The 25303-nt window shown below is 44.4% G+C and overlaps 1 protein-coding gene across 1 annotated transcript; it reads left to right on the forward strand.

Moving 5' to 3' along the window:
• LOC8031952 (regulation of nuclear pre-mRNA domain-containing protein 1B) lies at window positions 1–24761 on the forward strand. The gene is made up of 7 exons (XM_029995449.4): window positions 1–256; window positions 7414–7543; window positions 9927–10081; window positions 13138–13244; window positions 18177–18303; window positions 18456–18631; window positions 23904–24761. Exons 1-7 carry the CDS (start codon window positions 106–108, stop codon window positions 24051–24053), a joined length of 996 nt encoding a protein of 331 aa, XP_029851309.3. The 5' UTR covers window positions 1–105; the 3' UTR covers window positions 24054–24761.
• The last annotated feature ends 542 nt before the right edge of the window (window positions 24762–25303 follow it).

Here is a 25303-nt window from a genome sequence, read left to right on the forward strand (position 1 = left end):
GTAGCAAGGCTTCTTAAGCTAGGGAACAAAATGGCCACTTAGTGCATAGTGGAAGTCCCCGAAATGTGTAACGTTGTGGACAGAAGGCGTGCGTAAACATCAGAGATGTCTGGCTTCACTGAAGCTGCCTTGGAACGAAAGTTGGCTGAACTTAATAACTCGCAACAAAGTATTCAAACGCTTTCGCTTTGGCTGATTCATCACCGAAAGCATCACAAAACCATTGTCCATGTCTGGCTGCGAGAGCTTAAGAAAGGTGAGCGTTTTCTGCGTTTTCCCCACACGTTCGAAATGCGTTCGTTCCTCTGTTTGTAGTAACCACTTGCCTAATGAGGGCTTGAATCTGCGTAGTCGGCTGACATTCTTTTGTCTGAAACGAACCGCATGAATGGGATAAGATGGTTTGATCGGAGGTCGATGGTGATTTGGAGGAGGTCGTCCTAACGGCTGTGGGGCTCGTCCAGACACGCAGACATGCTGAGGCGACATAGAAGAGGCGTTGCAAGGGAGCGAAAAAGCCTAGCGCGATCGCCTCGTGTGACCCTCCTGTGGTATCATTTCGACGCTCCTTTGTTCAGGGGTCTGGACCTCGGCGTTTCGCCAGAGTCGAGACGCTGGCCGACTCCTTTCCTTCCGGAGAAGTTGCGCTTTTAATTTTTTTTTTTTTTTTTTTTTTTCGCGAAGGTGCGCAGCTTGGAAACGCTGCGCTGGGTAACTCAGAAGAGCCCAATATTTACCTCCCGCACGCTGTTGTAAAGCGGAATGATGTTATCGCTGACATTTATGCCTTGCTAAAAAGAAAGGTAGCCCATTACTGACTCAAAAAGTGTATGTTAACCATTTTGTTAAAACACCCGAGACTGAGTGAAGATACATGAAGCAACCTAAAGAGAAGAAACGGGTAAAGAACGACAGGGGACAATGTCTCAAATTCAGCTCACTCATATTCACACGTGTCTTAAAGAAGGCAGCCGTTTGATGGCTAAAAAAACATGCTTTTCTTGTAAGGCTCGTCAAGAATATTAGGCACTGGAGAAAAACAGTTATCTGTGTTAAGTCCTTATTTCAAACTCTTTTTGTTCCCGGTCCACCCATTGAAAAAAAGCGTGGCAAAAGAGTCTAAGCATGCACCGGATCTCGCTTCACCACCGTCTCCTTCTGCACGATAAATTCTGTGTGCTATGGTCACCAAATGTCAATAGATGCAAACACAGAGCTTGAAGCCAGCTACAGCCGCACAATCTTCTGAATGCCGTTTGCTACCAAGGCAGCAACGCTAGCTTGGGCGCCAAGCTGGGCTGCCAAACAGACCGCGCTGTCACCCCTTGCTTCACACGAGGAAGCTTTAAAGGGCAACTTCGGTCGAAAAGGAAACCAAAATAAATGACTGGGGGCACGAAATATAATAACAACCTAAATAATACATCAGAGTGAAGCCGCATACTCCGCTAAAACCGATTGTAAAGATGCGACCAGCTGCTCTTTAGCGGGGGGCAAGCTTTTGGTCAAGGAACACTGGGCGGCCGCAGCACCCCCGTGACGTCAGGGTGCGGTGGAGGTGTGGTTGATTTCGCATGTTGTACCACAGTACCTCGGTGACATAACGTCGCAGCCATACGGCCGATGATCAGTGTTTGCCATACCTTTTGCTGATACCGTAAAATACTTGGGAAGCGCCTACTCACTTCATTCCAGTGCCCACTATTAACATTTCCCGAACTTAGGAAATCTGCAAATTATCCATCAAGTGCCCGATTTGACTGGACAAGCACCCATGTCTAAATTAACCCAGTTTGCACTGAAAGTGGGGTGGGTGCTCCCCCAGTATTTGACGGTAGTTTTGGTTTTACCGTAGACACCCGAGACCAAACTTTGAACCGTGATATTTAGAAAACTACATACAATATGGAAAAGAAAAAGAATGATACGTTATAATGCAAGGACAGTGCCTGAGCTGAAAAGTGTAATCTGAAATTGAAAACTTTTGACCCGAGTGTAATCTGGGGCCCGAGCATGGATCAAGCCTCGTCGAAGCTGCCAAGGGTTAGCCAGGCGACCACTTTCTGCTCTGAGCATCGACCTCCACAATGGCGTGTCCGGCTTTGGCTAGCGTTGCGGCGTTCACATTAGCAGACGGCATTCGGAAATGGCATCTGCCGTTGTTGGCTTGAGACGCTGCGCTTGGCACATGCAAGTGTCATGCTGTCGCCGGCTGCCATCCTGGTGCATGCAGCAGACGCCTGTTCTGCTGCAGGTCGCTCTCCAGTGTCCACGGGCCAGCCAGACGACGACACGCATTGGCTCGTGCTTTTCGCCACCATTTGTGCAACCAACCGCCAGGATGGCGACATCCGACGGCGTCGGCTTGTGTCATTTGTTGCCAATTGGGGACCACTTTTGATGCAGCATAGGACACACCGGTTGGAGACTCACCAGGTTTATTTGAGCCCAGCGACACTATATGTTCGATCGCCGTTGGTTTTTGGAATGCAGTTCTGGTTTGACAAAGTGCTCGTGTTGGGCCTCACATGTTCACTGACAATGTGATGTCGTACCCCCCCCTAGTAGATAGGAGCGTATGAAAAGGCTGATAGGAGATGGTCTTGCGGAAGAAGACGGCGGGGTGGCGAGTGCGTACTTGGGCTCTTTTATCGTGCTTTTCAATGGATGGAACGTGAACAAAAAGGAAATAAACAGGTGGCTGATTTTTTCCAGCGCCTAATATTTTGACAAGCCTTACACGACAAGCATGTTTTTAGATCGTAATTTGGACAAAGTTTCTTGTAGTGCAATATGAGGCTAAACTACCCATGTGCCAACTTGAGAGCTGAGTTTGAGACATTGTCTTGTGTCATTCTCTCCCAGTTCCTTCTACTTTGGTTGCTTCACATATCTCCACTCAGTGTCGGGTACTTCAACAAAATAGTAAACTTGCACCACTCCATTGTATTGTCGTTAAGTATTTTAGTCGTTACTGAGGTGTGAAAGGAACGCATTACTGTAACTCAAAGTCGCAGATTCCCTTTTCGTTACTCTAAGGCGTCATTGCTCTGAGACGGTTGCTGCCTTTCAGGAGTCATGCATAGTCAACTCTTCCTCACTTTTTTTAACTTATTCGCAGAGATGCTATGTCCACGCCATTACCATATTGATGAGAAGAAACACGAACGGATTACTGTTGTGGGGATTGTAAGCATCTGTAATGCCTGCACACAGAAATATAGATGCAAAAATATATATGTATGTGTTCCCATTGATGTGCAAGTACTTTCTGAAGGCTGGTAGCTGCCACAATGATTTGTGTGTAGCAGTAGAGACGTCGGGACGGGCATCATTGTGGTGAGGCAGCACTAACCGCCGTGCACTTCTTTTTTTTAATCAGCTTTGTCTAGAAGTGGTCCTTTCTTGGGTGATTGCATCCAGATTCTGCAAGCTGCATTCATTGAAGTTGTCCAATGCAGCGCATTGGAACGAAAACGTGCAACCCAAATATTAGTAGACAATAGCCAGAGGCTATGCCGGGATATAGAAGGAAAAAAAAAAAAAAAAAGGAAGGACCAAGTTCAAACCCTTTGTATTCTGGTTCGAGATATCTTTGTCAAGGGGAGTTTGTACTGTTCAACTTTTCACAATGTCCTGCACTGGGCATTGTGAGAATTAGAGGGCCTTGTTTAGAAGATGGCAATGAGCCTCACATTGATGTGTGCCCTTACTATAACTGTGTGAAGCTATGCAAGGTAGAAGGATCCAGAAAAGCATAAATAAGGATGAAAGGTTGACCGATCATAGCTAGTTTTTTTCTGCCGCATGTGACGGGAAACTGTTCAGAATAAAGCAGGGTCGTCGATTGCTGCAGGAAGCATGGCTATTCACCCCGAACACGTGGCTAGGAGGTGCCGGGGTTTGTCAGTGCCTCTGCCGGCAACAATGTTCAACAGTGAAAATCATTGGCACATAGTCTGCTTCTGCCCGCTTCAACACTGCTGCCATACACGAGGTTGGCCGCGCATGTCCCAACACAACCTGAAAACATGGTGACTGCAGCAAGTAAATAGTAGAACAAAGCATTTATGTTCGGTAATGTAGACCAAGTTCTTTAAACGTGCCTTGTATAATAATAATGTGCACAATGGAAAGAGCCCTGTCACTGAGTGACGACATATGCAAGACAACAGAATAAAAACACTCTTGTGGCCCTTGTGGCCTTTGTAAGTTTTTGCAAACGACTTAATTTTCTCAAAATCCTAATTTTGCAAGTTTTGGTACTTGAAAAGTATCTGAAAAAATTGATCTAATGAATATATCACTCCATTGTAACAAATACATAGCATAACACTCCAAAGCACAAAATTTGGTGCTTGCAAAATATTCCTCAAAATTCACAAAATGTTTAACTTGTGAAAATGAGGCTGTTTACAGTACTATGTGCTTGATGTTTCATCTGGCAACTGTTCGGGAACAATTTTGTTTGCTGTAGGGTTTATCCCTATTCACATTATTGTCTGAATTGTAGGTTGACAATTGTAAGAAGCTTGTTTTTACGTTTGTGTCTCTGAGTTGAGCAAAACAATGGTTGACTTTATCGCATGGTAAATGTTTTGCAATAGTTTTCTATTTGCAAAACATCTGTGAAATATAAATTGTTTACAGTCGCAAAGTTGCCTGGTAATTAAGAGAATGTTTAAAACATTTATTTTTAAAGATGTAATGTTTAACAAGATCAAATGAAAGAACAGAGCTGAAATTTAAAAAAAAAGAAATTGCAAGGTAAACTGTGGGCAACACCAGGCAAAAGTCAGAAATTGACTCTCTTGCATAACCTCTATGAATCACTATAAAATGCAAATAATATCTGCGCATATGATAGCCTCAAGTAGAGTGGTCGTAAAATATTTGCGATTGGCAAGAGAAAAACACCGCATTTTTCTACGTTCTGCCGTTCTCAGTCCGAGTGCACCAAACTTCTTTTTTCTCGTCAACTATTTGCGTATCTTCACTAAATGGCGCTGTTGCCAGACTACTAGATTAAAAAAAATGTGATAAAACCAAGTTTATTAAACAAAAAAATTCTTACGTGGTTTGCTGCCTGTAGGCTTCGAGGATCCTATTGTACGAGCATTGCATAAAACTGGCATTAGGAGATAGCCGCTTGCATACGAGAGCCTTAAAACTATTCAGTTTTGTTTTCAGAGCAGAAGTGTCGCTTGGGCCTCATTGATGCTTGCGCTTCATATTTTCGGCACCAGTTGGATAAGCATCATTGTCTTCAAATTAGGCTTATGGCACTGTAAAATAATAAACCAATCCACAGTTTTCAGCCATCTAACAACTGTAAATCATAAAAAAATGTGTTAAGGGGATACTTAAAATAGACAGAATAAAAACACGAACTTTCACAGACAACCACACTCTTTCATGCTTCATGCTGATAATTATAGTAGCCACACCCTATGAAAGAGTGTGGTTACTATAATTACCAGCATGAAGCATAAAGAGTATGGTTACTATGATTACCAGCATGAAGCATGAAAGAGTGTATAGTTGCCTGTGAAAGTCCTCCGTGTTTTTATTCTTTCTATTTTAAGTATTCATAATCACAACACGTCCGATACCGGCTCGATAAAAGGTAACTTTTCTATAAATCTTGTCGTTCCAACATAAATATAAATGCGTCAAAAACCTGGTATTATCGACAAAACTTTTATTATACGGAGTTTTAGTGGCCGCATCTATCCGAAGCCAACAAAGCCGTCAGCTTTATCTGCTACCGCGAACAGCCGCCAGAAGCCGGAGGGGGAAGGGGACAGAGCCGGACGGGTATGGGACCCGGATGAGACCTTCCTCCTTTCACCATATTGCTCACGCTGCGCCCGCCAGCACGTCGTCACGCGGGGATGAGTTCTTGCTGCTCACTGATGGCTCTAGAGAGAGAGCTTCACCGGAACCCCGCACGACCCCTATTGACGTCACAGTGCACGTGCCTCGCAAGATGGTGCAGGAGTTGAGAGGAGCCGAAAACCTCAATCTTTGTCCATTTTTAAAATAAAAACTAGGACAGGCAGGCAAAAGTGTTTTTTTGTGCTTTACTTCAGAAAGGTCGAGACACCAACTCCCAAATTATTTAAGCAAAGCACTGAAATTGTTGCACAGCTCCTTGAAGCGTAACTGCAAAGAAAAAAAAGTGCTTTTTTAAACATGTCACAAAACAAATCTTCCGCGAAAAAAAAAAATTTTTTTTTAGCAATACTTACACCACAGGACGTAATTTAGTCAGAGTCACAACCTCTCCACATTTGAAACTCCCGCTTTTTCGACGTGCGTGGAGTGGCTGGAATACGTCACAAAGTGACGTAGAGCAGCCTCTCTGTGGCGTATAGCAAGCAGCCACTCCGTGACGTATAATACCAACTTTGTGGCGCGCGATTTAAAACGGATGAAATAGCCGCAAACTAAAATCAGTCCCGCGCGATAAATATTGCTGTAAAAAATTTTGTTTTTGTTGGAAAAATTATTTTGTGAAATGCTTGTCCCAATTAGGCTGTTTAAAAATACACTTTTTTTTCTTTGCAGCTACCCTTTAAATGAGGTAAGGCAAAGCGAAAGTCTCCATTCATTGCTGACGAACGTGACCGATAGTGCAGCGACTGTGACGTATTAGTCCCAAAGCAAATGACGCTCGCTGGAGGTAGCACCGCCATGTTTCCCCGCCGTCCCTACTCTGCCAGTCACGTGACTCGAAATTCCCCTTCGTAGGGAAATGCGGTTAACTTTCTGGCGTGGTTAAAGTTTACCAGCTTCGAGTATCAAAGCAACACTTGGTTGGAAGCTTTGTCGTGGGACAGATGAGTATCGCCAATGCTAAGAGCACTAAGGCCAAATCCAGCTGAAGAAATATTATATATATTATTTATTTATATCATTATTTTAAGAAATATAATTTATATTTACAAGCACATTCATTTGAGTTTAGCAGGTGTTTACACCCGGATAATATTTATTTGTATTTTTGAAAAGTAGGAGATGCTGCAAATTTTAACTCTGAATTTCGGAGAATTTAGAATTATAAAAAATAAACTCTGAATTTTTGGCGAAAAATGAACTCTGAAAAACCCCATCCGAATTTGAGGAAAAATAAACTCAGAAAACACGGAACCCTACCACTCATAACACACTACATACAAGTCTGGGTAATCAAAATCCTGTCTGAACTGTTAGAAAGCGAAAAATGCATTTGGAACCAAGTGTGTTGAAAGATGCCGATAGATATAGCGCTGAAGGGTTCTTCCTTGATTTTTTGCTGAACTTGATTGTTGGCCTCGAAAAGTGGACAGGCATTGATGTGCACATTTGGGCTCGCTCCTGTTGAGCTCAGCGAGTTCCAGTGTTCACAGTTTTTGGTGTGCTTTTCTCTAGCCAAGCCTCAGCGGAAACTCACCTTCATGTACCTCGCCAATGACGTCATCCAGAACAGCAAGAAGAAAGGTCCGGAGTTCACCAGGGAATTTGCAACCGTCTTGGCCAAGGCATTTGCCCACATATCTGTGTAGGTCTACTTTTTTCTGTAAGCAGTTGTGCATTTCCCACCATGGCTGTTTCTGTGTGAAATCAGATTCTGTAAAGCCTTACTGACCTTTCTAGCACCAGAAATAATGAACAATGGATGCATGGATGGTCTGCTTGTAATGGCACTATTAAAAGGACCGTGGAATGTTTTATGAATGTTAACTCTTTCCGTACTATGCCCGTTCAAATCAATCGCCCGAGATTGATGATTTGCGAGCCCCATTGCAAAGTCTCCGATGCTTTTCTGGACAAGTGACGACGTCTGGTGGTTAGATTAGAGTTTTTTTTTTTCCCATGAGGTGGTAATTTATCATGATCAAAGGAAGAGCGCTCCGTGTTGCGAACATGGTGTCTCCGTCGTGTGGCGTGCCTCTTCGGAAACGTTTCAAGTCTCGCGATTCGAGTATGCCTGCACTCGATTTGCTGACGACACTAGCACAAGTCGGACCATCAGATAATTCGTCAAATCAGCCCAGAACATTGATAACTTTGTTTTGGTTTCGATTTTGGTTTTCATTTTCTTTGCTAGTCTCGCGTGCAAGTCTGGCCGGTTTGGGGCTTGTCTTCAATGCATCTGCATGTTTGATTAGACACCTTAGTTTCAGTTTCTGTTTAGTTATTTTTTAACTCGTCAGGTAGTGATTTATTATAGCCAGACGTGAAGCCGAGGAGATGGCGCTTCAAGAAGATGGTGCTATGGGAAGTTAGAAAGTTGTGCAATGTCTGCTAGCTGCTGAAACTTGTCAATGACTGCTCAGCAAGATTTTTCCAGCTGCACCGAAACCTCTCCGTAGACAAGTCAAATCAAAAGCCTGTTCTTTAATTCTACAATATCTTGACCAAGTCACAAAATGGGGCTACAAGCTTTGGGCGTTTGCTGGCTCTCAAATGGGTTATGCGGAGCACAAGTTTGTCCGCTTCTTTTGCGGGGGTTGTGGTGACGTCAGAACGCAGAGTTCTGATTGGCTCTGGTTGAAGGATAGTGGGTAGACCTCAAAGCAAGCTGCCTTGAAGTCTACCCACTATCCTTCAATCTTGGCTAAAGTGGACGAACTTGCACTCCGCATACTGCTCACTTCAGCGTATACACGGGCAAGTGCGAATTAGCCTTTGATGTGGTAACACGGTTCTGTGTAAGATACTTTGACCAAGCTTATATTATTTATATGGACAACTTCTACACCTCAGGGTCCCTCTTTCTCTACCTGGAGCACGAGTCATTGGCTTGTGGCACTGCATGAAAAGAATGTTGGGGATTCCCATCTGAGTTGAAGTTTTTCTGATGGGAGAAGGCAAAAAAAGGTGGTGTCCTGTAACTACCGGAGCAAAATTTGTTATATCTTCGATGGAATGACCGGCACATTGTACACAGGATGAGCATTGTACATGTTGCCAACAAGCACAGGCTTGCGGATAGGGTCGGCTTTATTTCGGCTGGCTGAAGCATCATAAGTCCCTCCCCTGGCCCTGGGGTAGACTGCTTTGCTTTTCCCAGCAGTTTAACAACTCTGACATTCCCTAGTGGGAAAACACAGTGAATTTTAAGTTCTGATCCTCTCTGTGGGAGGCAGGATGTATGAAATTTTCTTTCTTGGGATGGTCAGCTTTTTTCGCCACTATTTCTTTTAGCTTTTCGATTCATGAAGCATGCAGCAGTGTGACATACCTTGGCTGTATACAGAGAAAGGTTTGTTACTGTATGCAATAACATCCATTGAACTCGCTCCTTAGGAATAATGCTTGAACTGCCTAGGTGCAAAAGCTTCGTTTTTTAAACTCTCACATAGTTTTTCCTGTTTGTATTTTCTGCCAGCAGCTATCTGTTTTGCCCCAGAATTCCTTTGGTACAGGCTGTGTGCCACGTAAAATTCTTGCTTTGTGGCCTCTAGGAAGTGTACCAGTGATGCTTCAGGATTTGTTTCAGGATAAAGGCTGTAAATAGCAGTAGCACAAGACTACCTAACCGCAACCTGTCTTTCGATTTGAAACGAGTTTTATTTCTCTTTTTGGGGAAGTGCTCGAGTGGTCGGAAGGGAGGCGAGGGAGGAGGGGGGAAGAGAGAGAGAGGGGAGGGGAGGGGAGTAAGGGGGGGGGGCAGCCGCGAGCCGCACTTTAGCACGCAAAGAGCCACATGCGGCTCGCGAGCCGTAGCTTGGCCACCCCTGGTCTAGACCCAAAAAAAAAAAAAAAAAAATGTATCCAGGAATTTTTTCTGGGAAGGGGGAGAGGTTGGAGGTGGCTGCGACGTCCATAACTTGAAATGTTGAGGGGGGGGGGGGGGGGGGGACACCATAAGCCTCCCCCCTGGTTCCACCACTGGCGTCAACTGTGCCTGTGAGTGACTCGTACTGGTGGCGTCTCAGGAGGGACACGGACCAGAAGACGCATGCGGGCCTGCGGCGCATCCTGAGTGTCTGGAAAGAGCGCTGTGTGTTTGATGCGGCCCAAATCTCAGACTTCGGGCAGTACTTGTCCGACAAGGTGCCTGAAACTGTCAAGGAGGTGCCTGTTGACGGAGGTAAGGTTTGCATTTTGTGACTGGCAATGAGCTTTAGCCACGTTGGTAACAGGCATTGTTTTGAGCAAAGGATGGATGGATAGGACTCTCTGAATCGGGCGTCTGTGCCGCCGTATTTGCACACTTGCGCACCTTGTCACCCTCCAATGTGAAAATCCTTCCCAATGTCCTCTTTTCTCTCACTGTCCTTAAAACCGAATGCCTTGGCTATGTCCCTTTTGCCTTACTGCAGGGTGAAGCCCTTTACAAAAGAGTATCTCCTCCTCTCAATATGTTTGACACATCTCTGTCCTGATGTTTAGCTTTGTACACTTGAGTCCTGACCTCCATGATCAAGGAGCTCCCTCTCCAATTGTCAGTAGTCACTGACAGGATGCGAAGAGCAGAGCATCTCTTTGGAATTAACGTTTTGGCTGCATGGGCATACTCGGGGCTCACGGGATGCCCATCCTCTTATTCATTGAGCTAGATGTCCCCAAGGCTGGTTGAGTGTGCGATAGCTGCATGTTCCTGGATACAACAGCCAAAAGGCACAAAGGGTTTGGCATGCCTTTTGCTGCATCCATTTTTTGGTAGCCATTCTGCCTTCGAGTTGACCCTCGAACAAATTTGGCTCATTCTCTGGGAGGCAGAAAACACAACTGGGATGCCGGCCTCCTACTTTTTTTCATATTATAAGATACCTTGTGCGGGTAGGGAATGACAACAGTACTCCTTCTGTCAACACTTTTCTTAGATAAACAAACACCCTTAACCTTCTTAACAAGTGTACTGGCAACTCCACTTATCAGGGCCGACGGGATCCCAGCATTTTTCAGTCTACCACACTTCACCCGAGAGCTATCACCGACAGTGTGGAAGCACAGCTTGTTTAGGGCTGCCTCCAGACACGAGTGTGCTATGCCCCTCTTGATCACCTTAGAGTGGGCAGACCTGTAGTTCAAAATTGCCTTTTTGGATTGAGGGCTGTAGGACTAGCACATATGACTACCGTCGAAGCGCATAGGGGTCTAAAAACGGTTGCTAGTTACTAGCCTTTTACATCAATAACTCACAAATTTGCCATTAAAGGGAGGCACGGCATCTAAATTTTGCAATATGCAACAACGCATTCAAAATCGAGACATACTTTAAAGAGCCCAGTCAAAACGTTCCTGGGCTGGTTTTTTTTTTTTTGTGTGTGTGTGTGTGTGTGTGTGTGCACACACACATATTGTCATTGCTGTCGACTGGGACACATATCTAAATGAGAAATTTATGAACAGTTAAATAGTAAAATAGGTTGCACTGCGTGTGCTGCGTGTATGTTTTCAACACTAGGCGCACGTTTGGTCGCAAACTGGAACAAGTCTTGCTTTACGCACGAGGTAGTCATTAATTTTGTATAAAGTCTCGGAGCTGCACACTCAGTTTGCCGACGTTCTGTGCGAGCGTGTCCTCCCATCGAGGTAGGCGTCTTTGGAGAGCCATCCTGGCACTCGCTCGCTCAGTTGAGCACTTGAACGTTAGGGTTAGAACACGCACACTTATAAATTAAAAAAAATATATATATATATTTTTGGCTAAATCTAGCGGCCTCACGCATTTTGGCGCAGTTTGGTGCACAGTGAAGCTTTTGTTGGGGTGGCAAGAGGTATAGGAAACCCTCTCCCCAATGGCGAGGCAGTGACAAGGACAACGGCTTTTAGAGCCGCTTGCGAGTGGAAAACCTACTTTTTGGAGCAAATTAGGAGCAGAAAAACCTGCATTTTGGAGCACTAAAGCACAATAAAAACATACTTTGGAGCACTTTAATTCTGGTTCACTGTGTCAGTTTCACACCGCAGCAGTCCTAGGTAAAAACACTTGTCGCTGCAAAACCGAAAGAAAAACATGCATTGTTGCGAAACCGAAAGTAAAACACGTGTTGCTACAAAAACGCATTAAATAAATAAATTAGGAAAAAGAAAAATTTGCAGGAAAGTTGTGAGCAGCTTGTGCACGCCACAGTGAACTCGGTCACCTTACCCAATATGAAAGATTGTAGCACATTTTCATAATAAAGTTCTTAGGCAGTGGTGCTGTCATCTTGGCAAATAGCAAAATTTAACAGTAGCTTTACAAAAGTTTTACACTTTGGAATAAAGAAAAACTTGTGTTTGCTCATCTTGAGTGTGCCAAGACCATCAAGATCAGTAGCTTCAGCCCGAAAGTAGTTGCGGACAACAGAAGTTTCGAAGTTCACTCAAGACAAACGAATGCAAGGGGCAATTAAAAAAGAAAGAAAGAAAAAAAAAAAGCTGTATTATTGATGACATGGATGGCAGCTCTACCCTCTTTTACACGGGCGGTAACTTGTGCCACCTAGCCTAAAACGCCAGCAACTAAAGGTTGCCAAAGAAATTTTTATTTTTGGCTAAATCTAGCGGCCTCACGCATTTCAGTAGGTTTCGAGGTATTTTGGTGCAGTTTGGTGCAATTTTGGACGATTGAATGTTTTTGGCCCAACCAGGCGCAGAATATTGCGTGTGTATGAAAATGGCACAATTGGCGCAGCTGCATTCATTGAACTGCAGATAAGACATCTCCGATCAGAAAACCCTCCTGCCATTTTTCCCGTGTGGCCATTACAACTGTACTTACGTTGCCCTTGCGTATTGCATAGCTTTCCTGCTTACCGATGTGCCCTGTACCCTCGTAAATAAATACCCCTTAGGTACTGGGGGTATTTATATACCCCGAGCGAATAAACATATTTGTTATGCCATTCGTTGGCCAAAGTGTGTACTATTCATGTATCGGGAGGAATTGCCTATAGGCCCCATCGCATAAATATGTACAGTGAAAGCACAGGTGCATGAGCTTTGCTCTGTAGAACACTTTGTACGAGCACTTGTATATAGAGGACACTTTTCAAAGCCATGCTCTGATGTTTGTTCCTTTGTTAACACTGCAGATGTTTCTGAGACAGAGTATAAGATTATCAACTACACTGCGCAGACCATCAGAGAGAGAGACATTCTAATAAATAGTAGGGTAGACTTGTCGTTTAGACCGCCATTGTCCCACCCATGCAGACCATCTATGGGCAGACCCTGAACCAGCATTGAAGAAGAAAAAGGTGGAAGAAAAAGAAGAGAAGCCTGACAAAGCTGAGGAGGAGAAACCGCTGGACCCGCCAGATGTAAGTTGTCCTCCTTTTTTTTTTGGCCAATATCTTATTTTTAATCTCTGCTTGGCTTCTAAGGGGTTGGATGGATGATGGATGCTAATGGCTGTACCCTTAATAATTGGCAGTAGCTTGAACCACTTTGCCTAGAAACAAAACAAGCATGATTCCTTCTCTTGTCCTTCTAAGTGAAATTTTCCTTCCCCTCTGCATTTCTGTAGCCATCATCAGGCAGTGTGGGAAATTGCCAAAATGACCTCTAAAAAATCTGGCAAAAAAAATCTCCCCCTGCCGACAAGGGAGTTGCCAATTCTCCTCTGGTCAAACCTTCTTGGCATTACCCCAACGACGGGTCCACTGGGAGACAGGGTTGAGACAGACCCATGCAGGAGGGAGTCCCAATTTTTCTCCTGCCTGTCCCCAGCTGTGCTAGTTAGTTGTATATCATTCAATTCTTCCTAGATAATCTCTACCAATCTTCTAACCTCTTCTTTGTGACTGTATTCCTTCTCTCCTTCGTTCTTCCATCCTCGCCAGCAAAACCAGTTCCCCCACAAAATTTGTTACCCCTTCAGGAAGGGCAGGGCCAAGCCCTGTGCAATTTAAAACCAAATGTTTTTGTATGTCGCTCCTACTATGACATACGGTGCATAATGGGTCTGTCCCTTGAAGTCTAGCTTTCTAAATCTTTGTCCTTAACACTCCCATTCTTGCCTCGAACAGCAAAGAACTTCCCTGTCTGTGAAGTGTCGTACATATTTTCCTTTCTTATGTTCTGTTTTTGTGACCTGTGCAATGTTAAGACTGATTTTGCTTGCATTCTTCCCTCTGACATTTTCCTTTCTGCCTCTTTCACTCCCCTTTTCAATGAAGTAGTCTGAACTAGTCTGGTGATTGGAGGGGACATTACAATTCATCTCAGATGGTTGCCACATTGATTTGCCGTAAAATACTGGGGGGGGGGGGGGGGGGGGGGGGTGCACGCTCACCCTTCTCTCACTGCAAACTGGGTTAACTGAAACATGGACGGACGCTTGTCCGGTCAAATCGGGCGCTTAACGTATAATTAGCAAAATTCCCAAATTTACGAAGTGGTAATAGTGGGCGCTTCTGCGGTATTTCACGGTAATCCACTGATGTAGTAGTTGCTCATTCTGTTTATTCATATGCAATTGTGAAACGAGTGCCTTGAAATTGGGCTCAAATTAATGAATAAAAGTGGCTGCAGTCTAGAGCAGCTGTTATGCTTTCACCACCTTCATTGTGGGAAAGATTGGTTCACAGCAGTGACTTCAGTATCAGTTCTAGCCCATAAGCTTGAGTTGGCACCAGAATTTCCAAGTTTCCTCTGTCTTTCACTTGGAATGCTCCTACAGCTGGTGAAGTGTACAGTCGTCATTCATCTATTCGCCGTAAAAAGGTTGATCGAAAGCATGAAACAGGATTAGAATTCATATGTTCGAACTGGGACTGAAAATCATTACCAAGAACCTCAAGCTTTCTAACATATTCTCTTATAAGATCAAACTCTGGGTTAGTGTCCGGCGTGCTCTTCAATGCGGAGGGTCCGTTGATCAGGTGCTTTCTGTGTAGAGCTTTGTTTAAAAAGTCCCTTTCAAACGCTATGTACACAAATGGGTACATCTAAAACCCTCGCTGTTTTGGGAAATATATTGTATTTGAGTCATTTTAACAATTTTAGCACAATTGTATACTTTATGTCTGGCAACCAAAGTTCGTGAAGAAAATTTTTTCGAGGATAAATGGCGAGCGGTGTTTGAGAGGGTTACAATGGTCTGGGCCACTGATCTCTATTGTAGTGGGCTGGATCGCAGACAATACACGCAAGTCTATGCGAGAAACGCACAAAAGTAAGAATATTGAAGCATGTACGCTGTGCTCGGAGGCGAGTATTTTTTGATGTGCTGCGATTCTTATGTCAGGTGTTTAGAGATCGAATCGGTATTTGTCAAACGTTAGAACGCCGATGAAAAAATCAAACGTACCGGAGCACCTACGGCTGAGCTGGCAAGCTTGCTCTCGTAGTGGGGTAAACAAAGGAACTTGCCGTCAATGAGGCCATCCTCGGGGAAGCCCAGAAGTTGGTAAATGACAAAGAAGTTCCATCTCGACAGCGGCTTTCTGGGAGTGAGCGAATTCCGCGTAGCAAAGCCTTCGAGGTTGTTGTCTGCTAAACCCAACTCAACAAAACTGCTATCGACTCCGCGGTAACTCTAGGTAACTCTCGCCTCATTGAGCTGCACTACATCTTTCACCCAGCGGAGTCACTCTCAACCACAAAATATTTATTTATAAGAACTGCGAAGGCTGTCAGTTTTAATGTTTCTACGCAAGCTATTTGACGGGCTTCTCGAAAAGCAGCCAAAACGTTTCAGCGCCGACAACAGCTTAGAAACGAGGAAACGGCACTTTTTCTTGTTTTCCCATAGAGTCCCATGCATTTGGTGGTGTCAATCAATGGCCACTGGTGGCGACACCCGGCCCCGGCTGCTGAGGCCGCGGTCCGCGATCCAGCCTACTACAATAGAGATCGGTGGTCTATCCCAATTCTGATAAAGGAACCAAAAGTTAGGGCGTAAACTAGCTGCTGATATTTGAACATATTTCAAGACAAAACCCCGGGGGACAAAAGGTATGTTGTGTCGTCCTCGGGGTTTGGCCTTTAAATAAGTTCCAATATCTTCTTGTTCTTGGAAACGTCGAGTTGAGAGTTTGGAGGTGCTGCACTACGTTGGTAGGGCAACCAAGATGACTTGATGATAATAATAACTGTTTAATAATAATAGTTTAATAAATGGATAAGGGCTAGTGTGAAGTAGATTTTTCTTATTAAGGCGAAAGCCTTGTGTGTCTCATCGTTTAGTCGACCTTCAAAGTCCTTGAGCGAAAACACGTCGGCGATACGAAAGGTACCAAAAACATTTGTGACCACTCAGGCGAATTGGAGGCAATGAAATTAAGAAGGATGACAAAGCAAATTAAGAGGAATCAAAGTAAATTAAGAGGAATTAAAGAGAAGTAAGAGTAATCAATGGGAATTAAGAAGGACTATAAAGTGAATTGGAGGGGGGGGAGAGGAATCAAAGTGAATTAAAGTGAATTAGAGAGATGGTAAGGTGTAATCAAAGCTAATTAAGAAGGACAACAAAGCTAATGGAGCGGAATTAAAGTGAATTCAGAGGAAGCAAATTAAGTGGATGACTAAGCAAATTAAGATGATGACTCAGCACATTGAGAGGGATGACTGCACATTAAGAATGATGACTCAGCACATTAAGGGGGGAGGCTGGTCTTTAACGTTTGGTTTTTTGTATTTAATTTATTGTGCTGGAATTTAGTATACTGGTGTATTTCTCTCTGGTGATTTCAAATATGCAATTTGTTTTGAGATAGCTCTACTAGATCTTGAGTTATTTATAAATTTTTAAATTTTAATTAGGTCCTCCTTACGGGTTGTTACCGTAAAATTGGTCAAAATATATCAGAAATTTTTATAGAATTGCATTCACCAAGATATGTTTTGTGCGGTGATGCTATTTTAAGACTGATTTAATGATATTTCATCGGTAAAAAAACATTTGCAATCAAGTTGCATAAAACGGGAAGTTATTTCTTTTTGAGACGAATTAATTAAAATTATTGTATGATATATAAAGCAGCAAAAATAGCATCACCGCACAAAACATGTCTTGGTGAATGCAATTCTATAAACATTTTTTATATATTCTGAAAACGTTTACGCTAACGACCCGTAAAGAGGACCTAATTAAAATGACAAATTTATTGGTAACTCAAGATCTAGTAAAGCTATCTGAAAACTAATTGCATATTTGAAATCACCACTGAGAAATACATCACTATACTAAATTTCAGCACGATAAATGAAAAATAAAAAACAAAAAGTTAAAGACCAGCCTCCCCCCTTAAGAGGAGTGTGTCTTAGCGCCTGGGCTTTGGCCTTCAAGTTGTTTTAGGGATAACATAAAAGACCCTGTGAATTTTGACATACACATGAGAAAAAGCATTTCTTGTTGATCTAAAAAAAAAAAAAAATATTGCTGGGCTTGACTTATGAGGCAGGGCTTCACGTACCCCCGTTTGAGAACCACTGCTATAGTTGGTTTGTGGTTTGGCATGACTGGGTGTTTGGGTCCCATGTGATTGTGCTGTTATTTGTTGAGTCTAATAGACCTGTTGCAAAACGTACAGTGCCACGACGGCAGGGAATTTTGGGAACCCTCGGTACAGATCACACGCTTTCTCGACGCACCTCTGCGACTGCGCGCGCATCCCGGCAGCTCCCGCCAGCAGCCGTTGCAGCCATCCACCATCCCGCCCATCCGCCGAGTCGTACGTCGTTCGCGGCGTACCGTATCTGTGTCAGCGTAAAGGCATTGCGACAGGTGAACTTATTTGAATACGTTATTCGTCGTAACTTACCTTCACGTATTAAAGCGTCACCGAATCCATTTAGTTTGCACTGCAACCGTGGCAGGTTTCGACCGGGTTCGACAAAGCGTTGGTGCAGCAGATGACAGAGCCGGTACAAAGGAGAGGGATGAGAAAGGGGCAGCCGTTGGCTCGTCGCTCGCCCGGCTCGGCCGCTCAAAAGTTGTTGCCGTGGTAACCTGCGCCTGCTCGCGTATGCCACGTGGTCACGTAGCGGGAGGAGGGGCATACCAAGGACTCTCATTATTCGTTGCGCGGCGCACGCAGGCTTTTGAAATTTTTGCAAAGGGTCTATTGAGACAGCCTTGAGTGGAGCTGAAAACCTTTGTTTCTGTGTGTTGATGGGAGAAGAAAAGTGAAGGCACTTGGGGGGGCGACGACAAAAGTCCCCCTAAGTTCCTTGGATTTTTTTTTGCTGCTGCCACTGGGAAAATGGGAACATTCAAGTGTTGCTGTGTAATGTTCCTTGGATTTCAGCCCACAGTGCTCATCAAAGCCCTAGCAGACTTGGAAAACACAGCCTCTTCGGATGCAGCTGTTCGCGAACGCATTGCTAGCCTACCTCCCGAAGTGTCGGATGCCTCTCTCTTGGACAAGATTGTAGGTGCGTACTGATGTCTTCAGGCTCCTCTTGCTTCTCTTCACTGCATGTGCTGGGTGATGCCAAGAATTTTGTTTATTGGCTTTTGATAAATGGTATTTGCTTGGGGATAGCATGAAGGGGGTTGAGATTGTGGGTCCTCTCCCTGTGGACAGACCGAGAATCTGGCAAGCAGTTGGCTGAACAAGTGGAGGAGGCCTGTTCTCTGCTGGCCGAGTACAACAGCAAGCTGACGCAAGAGCTGGAAGATCGCAAGCAGGTCTCGCAAATGCTTGCCAATTTCACCTTTCACCAGAGGGAGCTCATGGCCCTGGCTGAACAGAAACTAGAGGTGGGTACTCTTCTTTTTAACACAAAATATGTCACAGGGGAGGCAATGTAGGAAAAGACCGACACACAAAAGTGACCTGGAGGTGACATAACCACATGATGTGACGTGATGCGTCGCATGGTGTGATGTAGCATGGGTCTGCAAGTCTCGGCGTAAACACAATTGCACCGACGTTAACTAACCTATGACATACTCTGCGTACAAGACTTTTGTCCAATACTGGCTGCAAGTGTTTTAATACATGAACTCGTGTTTGCAAACAAACTTGCCCACCCTCCACTGTGCACATGTGCAGTGGGGTGGGCAAGAAGTGTGGTGTCCCCCATTAACAAACTAGCAGGATGTACCTGCAACTTCCAAGCAATGTCCTTTAATGACCTGCATGAAATGGGCAAGGCTCGTTACGCTGCAAAACTTGGCATGGATGGTGCAACGTATGGCGGTCCATACTGGGTGGAAGAATGAGAGCCCGATTCACACGGTGCTTTCTGCTTGTTAAGTCACGCTCAGGCTGCAGAAAAAGCGTGGATGGAAGCTCGACGGTGCAACTGAAAATAGCAAGCAGAATCGGGTCAGTGTGGTCAAAATCTCCTTGTATATACTGTTTACAGTGAGCTGATTTACCCCAGGTACACATCAAGTTGTCTTTGAAGACCTGCAATTCCTTTGTATCGCAATTGTCTTTGAAACGGCACATATATCCTTGACATGGTCTGTTGTCGTTTGGACATCAAGTAGCCCTGAATGTGTTCTGGACCTCTCTATGGTTCTCCCGCGTCGTTCATATTAAAAGGCGATTCCGCTCAATTCCGAAAAAGTTAGGCTTACATGTGATTCCATTTCACAAAGCACTACTAAACAGCTCTACGTCTTCGGATTCGCAGAATGTGGAATATTATTTGTGTAATCTTAATTTAAACATCAGCAGATACCGAAACCGAAACTTCGTTTGCATCAGGCAACATTGGTTTCGTGTCAGAGTTATGGCCACGTCACGTCGAACCACTTGGTCTTGTGACATTCGTGGGGGCGAGGTACAGGACACGCGACGCGGGCAGGTCGCTTCGCATGGCGTGGACGGTGATGGCCCCGGGGGAGAGGGGGAAGGGGAGAATACAAAAGAGGAGAGGGGGAGCGGAGAAACAGACCGATAAGTACGCAGGGCAGCGCAAACTAGCGCCTCCGCGTTACGGTGATCACGTGGACGCCGTTCAGCCAACACCGGGAGGAGAAACTCATGACGTCATCGTTCAATTTTGCTCTGAGAAGTAAAAACAAACAAAACGTGAGGATGACATAGACATGCCTCTGACATAGTGGCTCAACGTTGGCCACTCCATCTCTGTCGCATTGACTACGCTGACGATTGCACCTCACGTCGCGCGCTAGAGTTGGCAGATTTCGGCGACTTGGCTCATTTGAAAGTTTGCTGCCCAGTTTATTAAATATATAGACAGAATTAGATCATAATATTTGACATGGGGTCTTCCTATATGATACTGAAGAGGGCTGCATAGTTTTCTAAATATCAAAAATGAAGTGGAGTTGCCCTTTAAAGCAATACAAGTAAATCTTACGAATATGCGTTACAAAGTGCCTGCTTCACCCCCTGCCCTTGCCAATCGTGGTCTCATAGCATCTAGTTGTAATGTGTTTTAGGGTTGGTTTTCAAGCCTAGAGCATCACGAAATGTTGCCGCAAAACATGATAACCTCCAACCTCTTGCTCCATAATCCGATGCACTGTACCAGCGTAGCGGCTTCGATGAGCATCGTTGTAGTTGTGTACTTGTGTTGCTGCAAAGACTTTCTTGCCCTAATGGTGAAAGGAGTCACATGATCTCTGTAGGTTACTGTAATGATACACTTGTTGACATTTTTTTCTTGTTGGTGTTGCGATGCCTGATGAGCTGGTCCAGGGCATTCTTGTCCTCTTGCAGTGACGAGGACAGAGACATATAGAATATAATAACTTGGTTGATTGGACGGTATATAAAAGTACTCTTCCTAAGCTAGAAGGCCTCTGCCATATCTGACTATGAGTATCTCCTCAGACTCAGCGGCTAACTCCGCAACATCTCTCTGGATGTAACTCGCTTGGAAGTTCTCTTGCGTCTCCCTGCTCAAGCTCTGGATGCATCTCTCTGAAGATCTGTTGCTTGACTCCCGCTACTCCTTCTCTCGCCTCTGGAGATCCCTGGGTCGACTCTCCCAAAACCTCTGTGTTTCATATTCAAACTCTAAGCCTTGAAAAGGCGCTTATACACAGATAATCTGAAGACATCTTCACAACCCTGTCTCATCATTTCATGTTATTTTATTGATTATCATAAATTAAGTAATACATATTTCTAGATTACCTTGTCGAGCACACTTTTTTTTTTAATGTTCATGTCACTGAAACTGCTAAAAAGGCCAGCCAAACTTTAAATTTTTTTATTCGAAATTTATACGGTGCTCGACAGAAACTAAGGGAGACAGCCTGCTGGTGTTTGGTTAGTCCAACACGAGTATGCATGTGTTTTGTGGGATCCGCACCAAAAGCATCTTGCAGATAAGTTAGAGAAACTTCAAAACTGTGCGGTGAGATTTGTAACAGGAAATTATAGTAGAAACAATAGCGTTACAGAGATTAAAAATGTACTTGGTTGGGAACCTTTATTGTTAAAACGCAAGAATTTTCGATTCAGGTTCCTGCTCACAATTTTTAACGATTTGGCAGGTGTATTGATAAAGCAAATACATAGAATTACCTAACTATGTTACATATTGTGTGCATCATTCCAGAAAGATCAGGGAAATTTGTCCACACACAATCGCTCAGTGAAACCTGTTACCCTAGTCTCTTTTTTTAATAATGATGACGTGGGACCATTTGCCTCAGGAAATGGTCTTGATTTTTAAGGTTGTTATTTATTACTATCGTTTATGTATTCTCTTTTTTGACAGCCAATGTTGTATATCCAAGTGTTTTGTTTTTTAGTTCTTTATTGAGCGTCCATGGGCTGTACCTGCTATAATGCAGGTTTTCTTTTGTAAATGAAAATGACAAACCAAGGCCTGCCTTCCGTTGGCATCCCCCAGTTGGTTGGACCCCAGAGGCCAAATCCCTCTCCCTGCACATCCAGTGCTAGGAAGAGCCTAATCCACCCTCTCCGAGAAGCTACTCGAAAGCAAAAGTACCAAAACATGAAAACAAGACAGAAAAACGCAGTGACAACGTAAACCATAGCCTTTTGTAGACGAGAGAAACATGCTTTACTAATCAATGATGTATCTTCAGACTGTGAACACATGAGTTACATGATCACTTATTGAACATAGGCTGCATGACCATGTAATCACTATGTTACGTGATGCAGTGGTATCATCCGACGTCGCTATATGTGGTCAGATGATACACAGGAACCACGTGATGGTGTGACCCACCGATGATGTCGGGAGATGAGGCCGCTCGACATGGGGAATATTGGGCTGCCGTGCCGGAAGAAACTTTCCCTCAATTCTTCCTTTCCGCGTGGAGTAACTTCCTGTGGGGGAGATAGAAGAGTGCCCTTAGCACCAGAATAAGTTGAAATGTACTTAGTTTTGCATATAAAGGGCAAGAGGTGCATTATGTGCAGCGTGTGTCTCATAAATAAAGATCCAGGGCAGCTTAAAGGGACACTGACACCCCCCAAAATTTTTTTTCTATTTTTTTGCCAGGCTTCATTATGGTGTCGGAGGACTACCCAATTAATATTTTGCAACAGAGTAGCGTATATTTTTAATAAAGCCAAAAGACGCAACTGCTCGAAACCGAAACCCGACGGAGGTCGGAGAAGTGGAGAGAAGAGAGTGAGTGGCGGAAGTCACGTGGCTACACCCACAGTGTGGCTACAACCAACCGTGCGTTTTTTTTGTTTTTTTTTTCTCCTTTCCGGTAGCAGACGACATGGGCGTATGTACATTGAGGAGTTGGAGATGAGTAGTGAGTGCCCGTGGTGAATTTCCATGATCGGCTCCGAAAAGAATACACCCAAGATGTTGCGTGAACAGCTGGCTCGCATGTCCTGCTTCCGAAAAAAAGTGCCATTGTGCGACAGAGTTTCCGAAAGATCAACGGAATCGGGACCAATGGCTGGCTGCAATTCCTGTAGACCATCTACGGGAGCCTCGGAAAGCGGACGCTACCTGATTTATATGCTCCTTGCATTTTGTGGAAAGTGATTACATTGAGTTCGCAGGTGTCAAAAAGGAAATCCCATACCATTTAATTCAGCGACGTGTCGTGCACAACATTTGTTTCTTTTTTTTTTTTTTTCAGTAATAATTGTAAAAAGAAAAAAAAAATGTAGACATCAGAAGATGTTTGAAAAAAAAAAAAAAAAAAAAAAAAGGTTTCACGGGGGATCGAATTCGCTCCTAACTCGTGTGAAGCAGACGTCTTCCCACCGAGTCCCACGCCCGTTGTCCGCTGCCATCGCCGTCCCCGCGAGTCCCACGATACTCGAAACGACGCACGCACAGAATGCTTCCGGTTGTCTGTGGAACTTTTTTTTTCAATCAACGTATTTGCAGCTTTTTAGAAGCCACAAAAAATGGGTTTCATATTTTTTTCTATTTTTAATATTGAGTGTGTGCCTTCAGCTGACCCACGACTTTGATTAAATTTGGTGGTCGCATCGATACCTTAGAAAATGGCCCGTGACCGCGGAAAAGAGAGTGAGCGAGACTCGAACCGGCCAGTTCTTGATCGGCGGTTTTCGGGCGGAAAGAAACCGAATTTCGAGCCGCAAATTCTGTTCTGGGTAGTTGAGCTCTCATATGTCACATACAACTAAAAACCTCGGCGAGCACAAATACCCTGTCAGTGTCCCTTTAAAAGACGCTGCACATTTTGTGCGTCCCTTCTTTATCCATAGGATGAAGGTGATTTTTATTTCACGGAACCTCTCGACGTTCGAGGACGTTCTTGAACGGATGGAGCTGGCCGGAAACTCGTCTTGGCACCTTTCCCAGCTCTTCTGATGCAGTCCAGTCTACACAACTGTGCGGCATTTCGATGAAACGGCAGGTTTCTGCTAGTTGCTACCAAAAAACCATAGCAATGACTGACCTGCCTGGCGTTTTTTGACCATACCTCCGACGGGACATAACAGAGTTTAGCTGGTGTATACGTGTGCCAGTTAGCTTGTTTGGATAGTGTGGCGGGAAATTCGCCACCCTAGTCGGCGGATTGATGCGCTTTCACATGTGGGAGTTGTGTGGCATTTCTTCTGGTTTGACCGCAGGAGCACAGGGACAAGCTGCGCAAAGTGACGCACGTGCGAGACGAGCTCAAGTCGCACCTGCAGAACCTTCCGGACTTGACGCTGCTGCCAAGCGTCACGGGGGGCCTGGCGCCGCTGCCCTCGGCTGGGGACCTGTTCAGCCACCAGTGAGGTTGCATCGGCTGCTTTGAGACCTTCGCCACGGCTCCCGTTTGGCACCAGCCGTCTCGAACTGTGGACTTATTCACTTTTTTCTTTGGAGCTGCACGGCCAGTGATATGGTTTGCATGCTTTTCATCCCATTTTGCGACACGGCAGTGTTGTGGGACAGCTTTCAGGTTCCCTCATTCACACTGGACTGGTTGCATTCAAGTGACGTCACATTCATCATTTTCTCGAAACTGCATTTTCTGGTCTGCTAGTTGTTGCTTGCCGCTGTTGTGGCGCGCAGGCTGGCGACCCGGTCCCATTGCCTAGCCTGGCACAGTAAGCAGCCATTCTCCCTGAAGGCGGTTTCTTCCTTCCATCCATCTCCGCTTGTGGTGACCACTGTCCCAGCAGCGACACTGGTGTGGTGCAGCGGGTAAAACTGGCAGTGTCGGCTGCTCTTGCATACAGCCACGCAGGATGATTCAACTCAAGTGAAGGGGAGACATTAATCTTCAAGGTTGAAAATGACAGTTATTTTAGTTTTTTTTACTGATGTTCCAATTACTACATTCAGATAGTGCACAGTTATTTCATTATGTTGATTTAAAGTTTCATGTCCAAGCTATTTACAAGCATGTTTTCAAAAGTTTTCCCCTGTTTTCTCAGAATTAATTCTTTTGTCACATTGCCCACAGTATATCTGGATCTGAATATATATATATATATATATATATATATATATATATATATATATATATATATATATATATATATATATATACACACACACACATACAAAAAAAACGTAGCGCAGGATGCCAAAAAGTATAAACGGCAGAAAGACGTACTTGAGACGGTTGCTTGGCATTTTGTAACATATTATTCGTAAAGTCAGTCAACGTCTCGGCCTGAGACGGACCTTTTCAGTCGACGTTTCTGCAAAAAGGTCTGTCTCAGGCCGAAACGTTGACTGACTTTACGAGTATGTTATAAAACTCCAAACAACCCTCTCGAGTATGTTTTTCTGCAGTTTATTTAGTCGGGGTGCAATAGGATTACTATCTCTCAAAACTGTTATCCAAGTTTTTCTAATTGGCGATAACTTTAATGACTTAATTCTAGTTATCAGTGAAGGAATTTTGACACATTGATGCTTTAGACCAGGGGTGACCAAGCTGCGGCTCTTTGCGTGTTAAAGAGCTGCTCAGGGCTCCCTTCCCTCCTTCCACTCCCCCGCCTCCCTCCAGGTCACACAAACACTTCCCCAAAAA

The sequence above is a fragment of the Ixodes scapularis genome, unplaced genomic scaffold (genome assembly GCF_016920785.2).
Source record: "Ixodes scapularis isolate PalLabHiFi unplaced genomic scaffold, ASM1692078v2 PGA_scaffold9__187_contigs__length_104089568, whole genome shotgun sequence".
NCBI lineage: Eukaryota > Metazoa > Arthropoda > Arachnida > Ixodida > Ixodidae > Ixodes > Ixodes scapularis.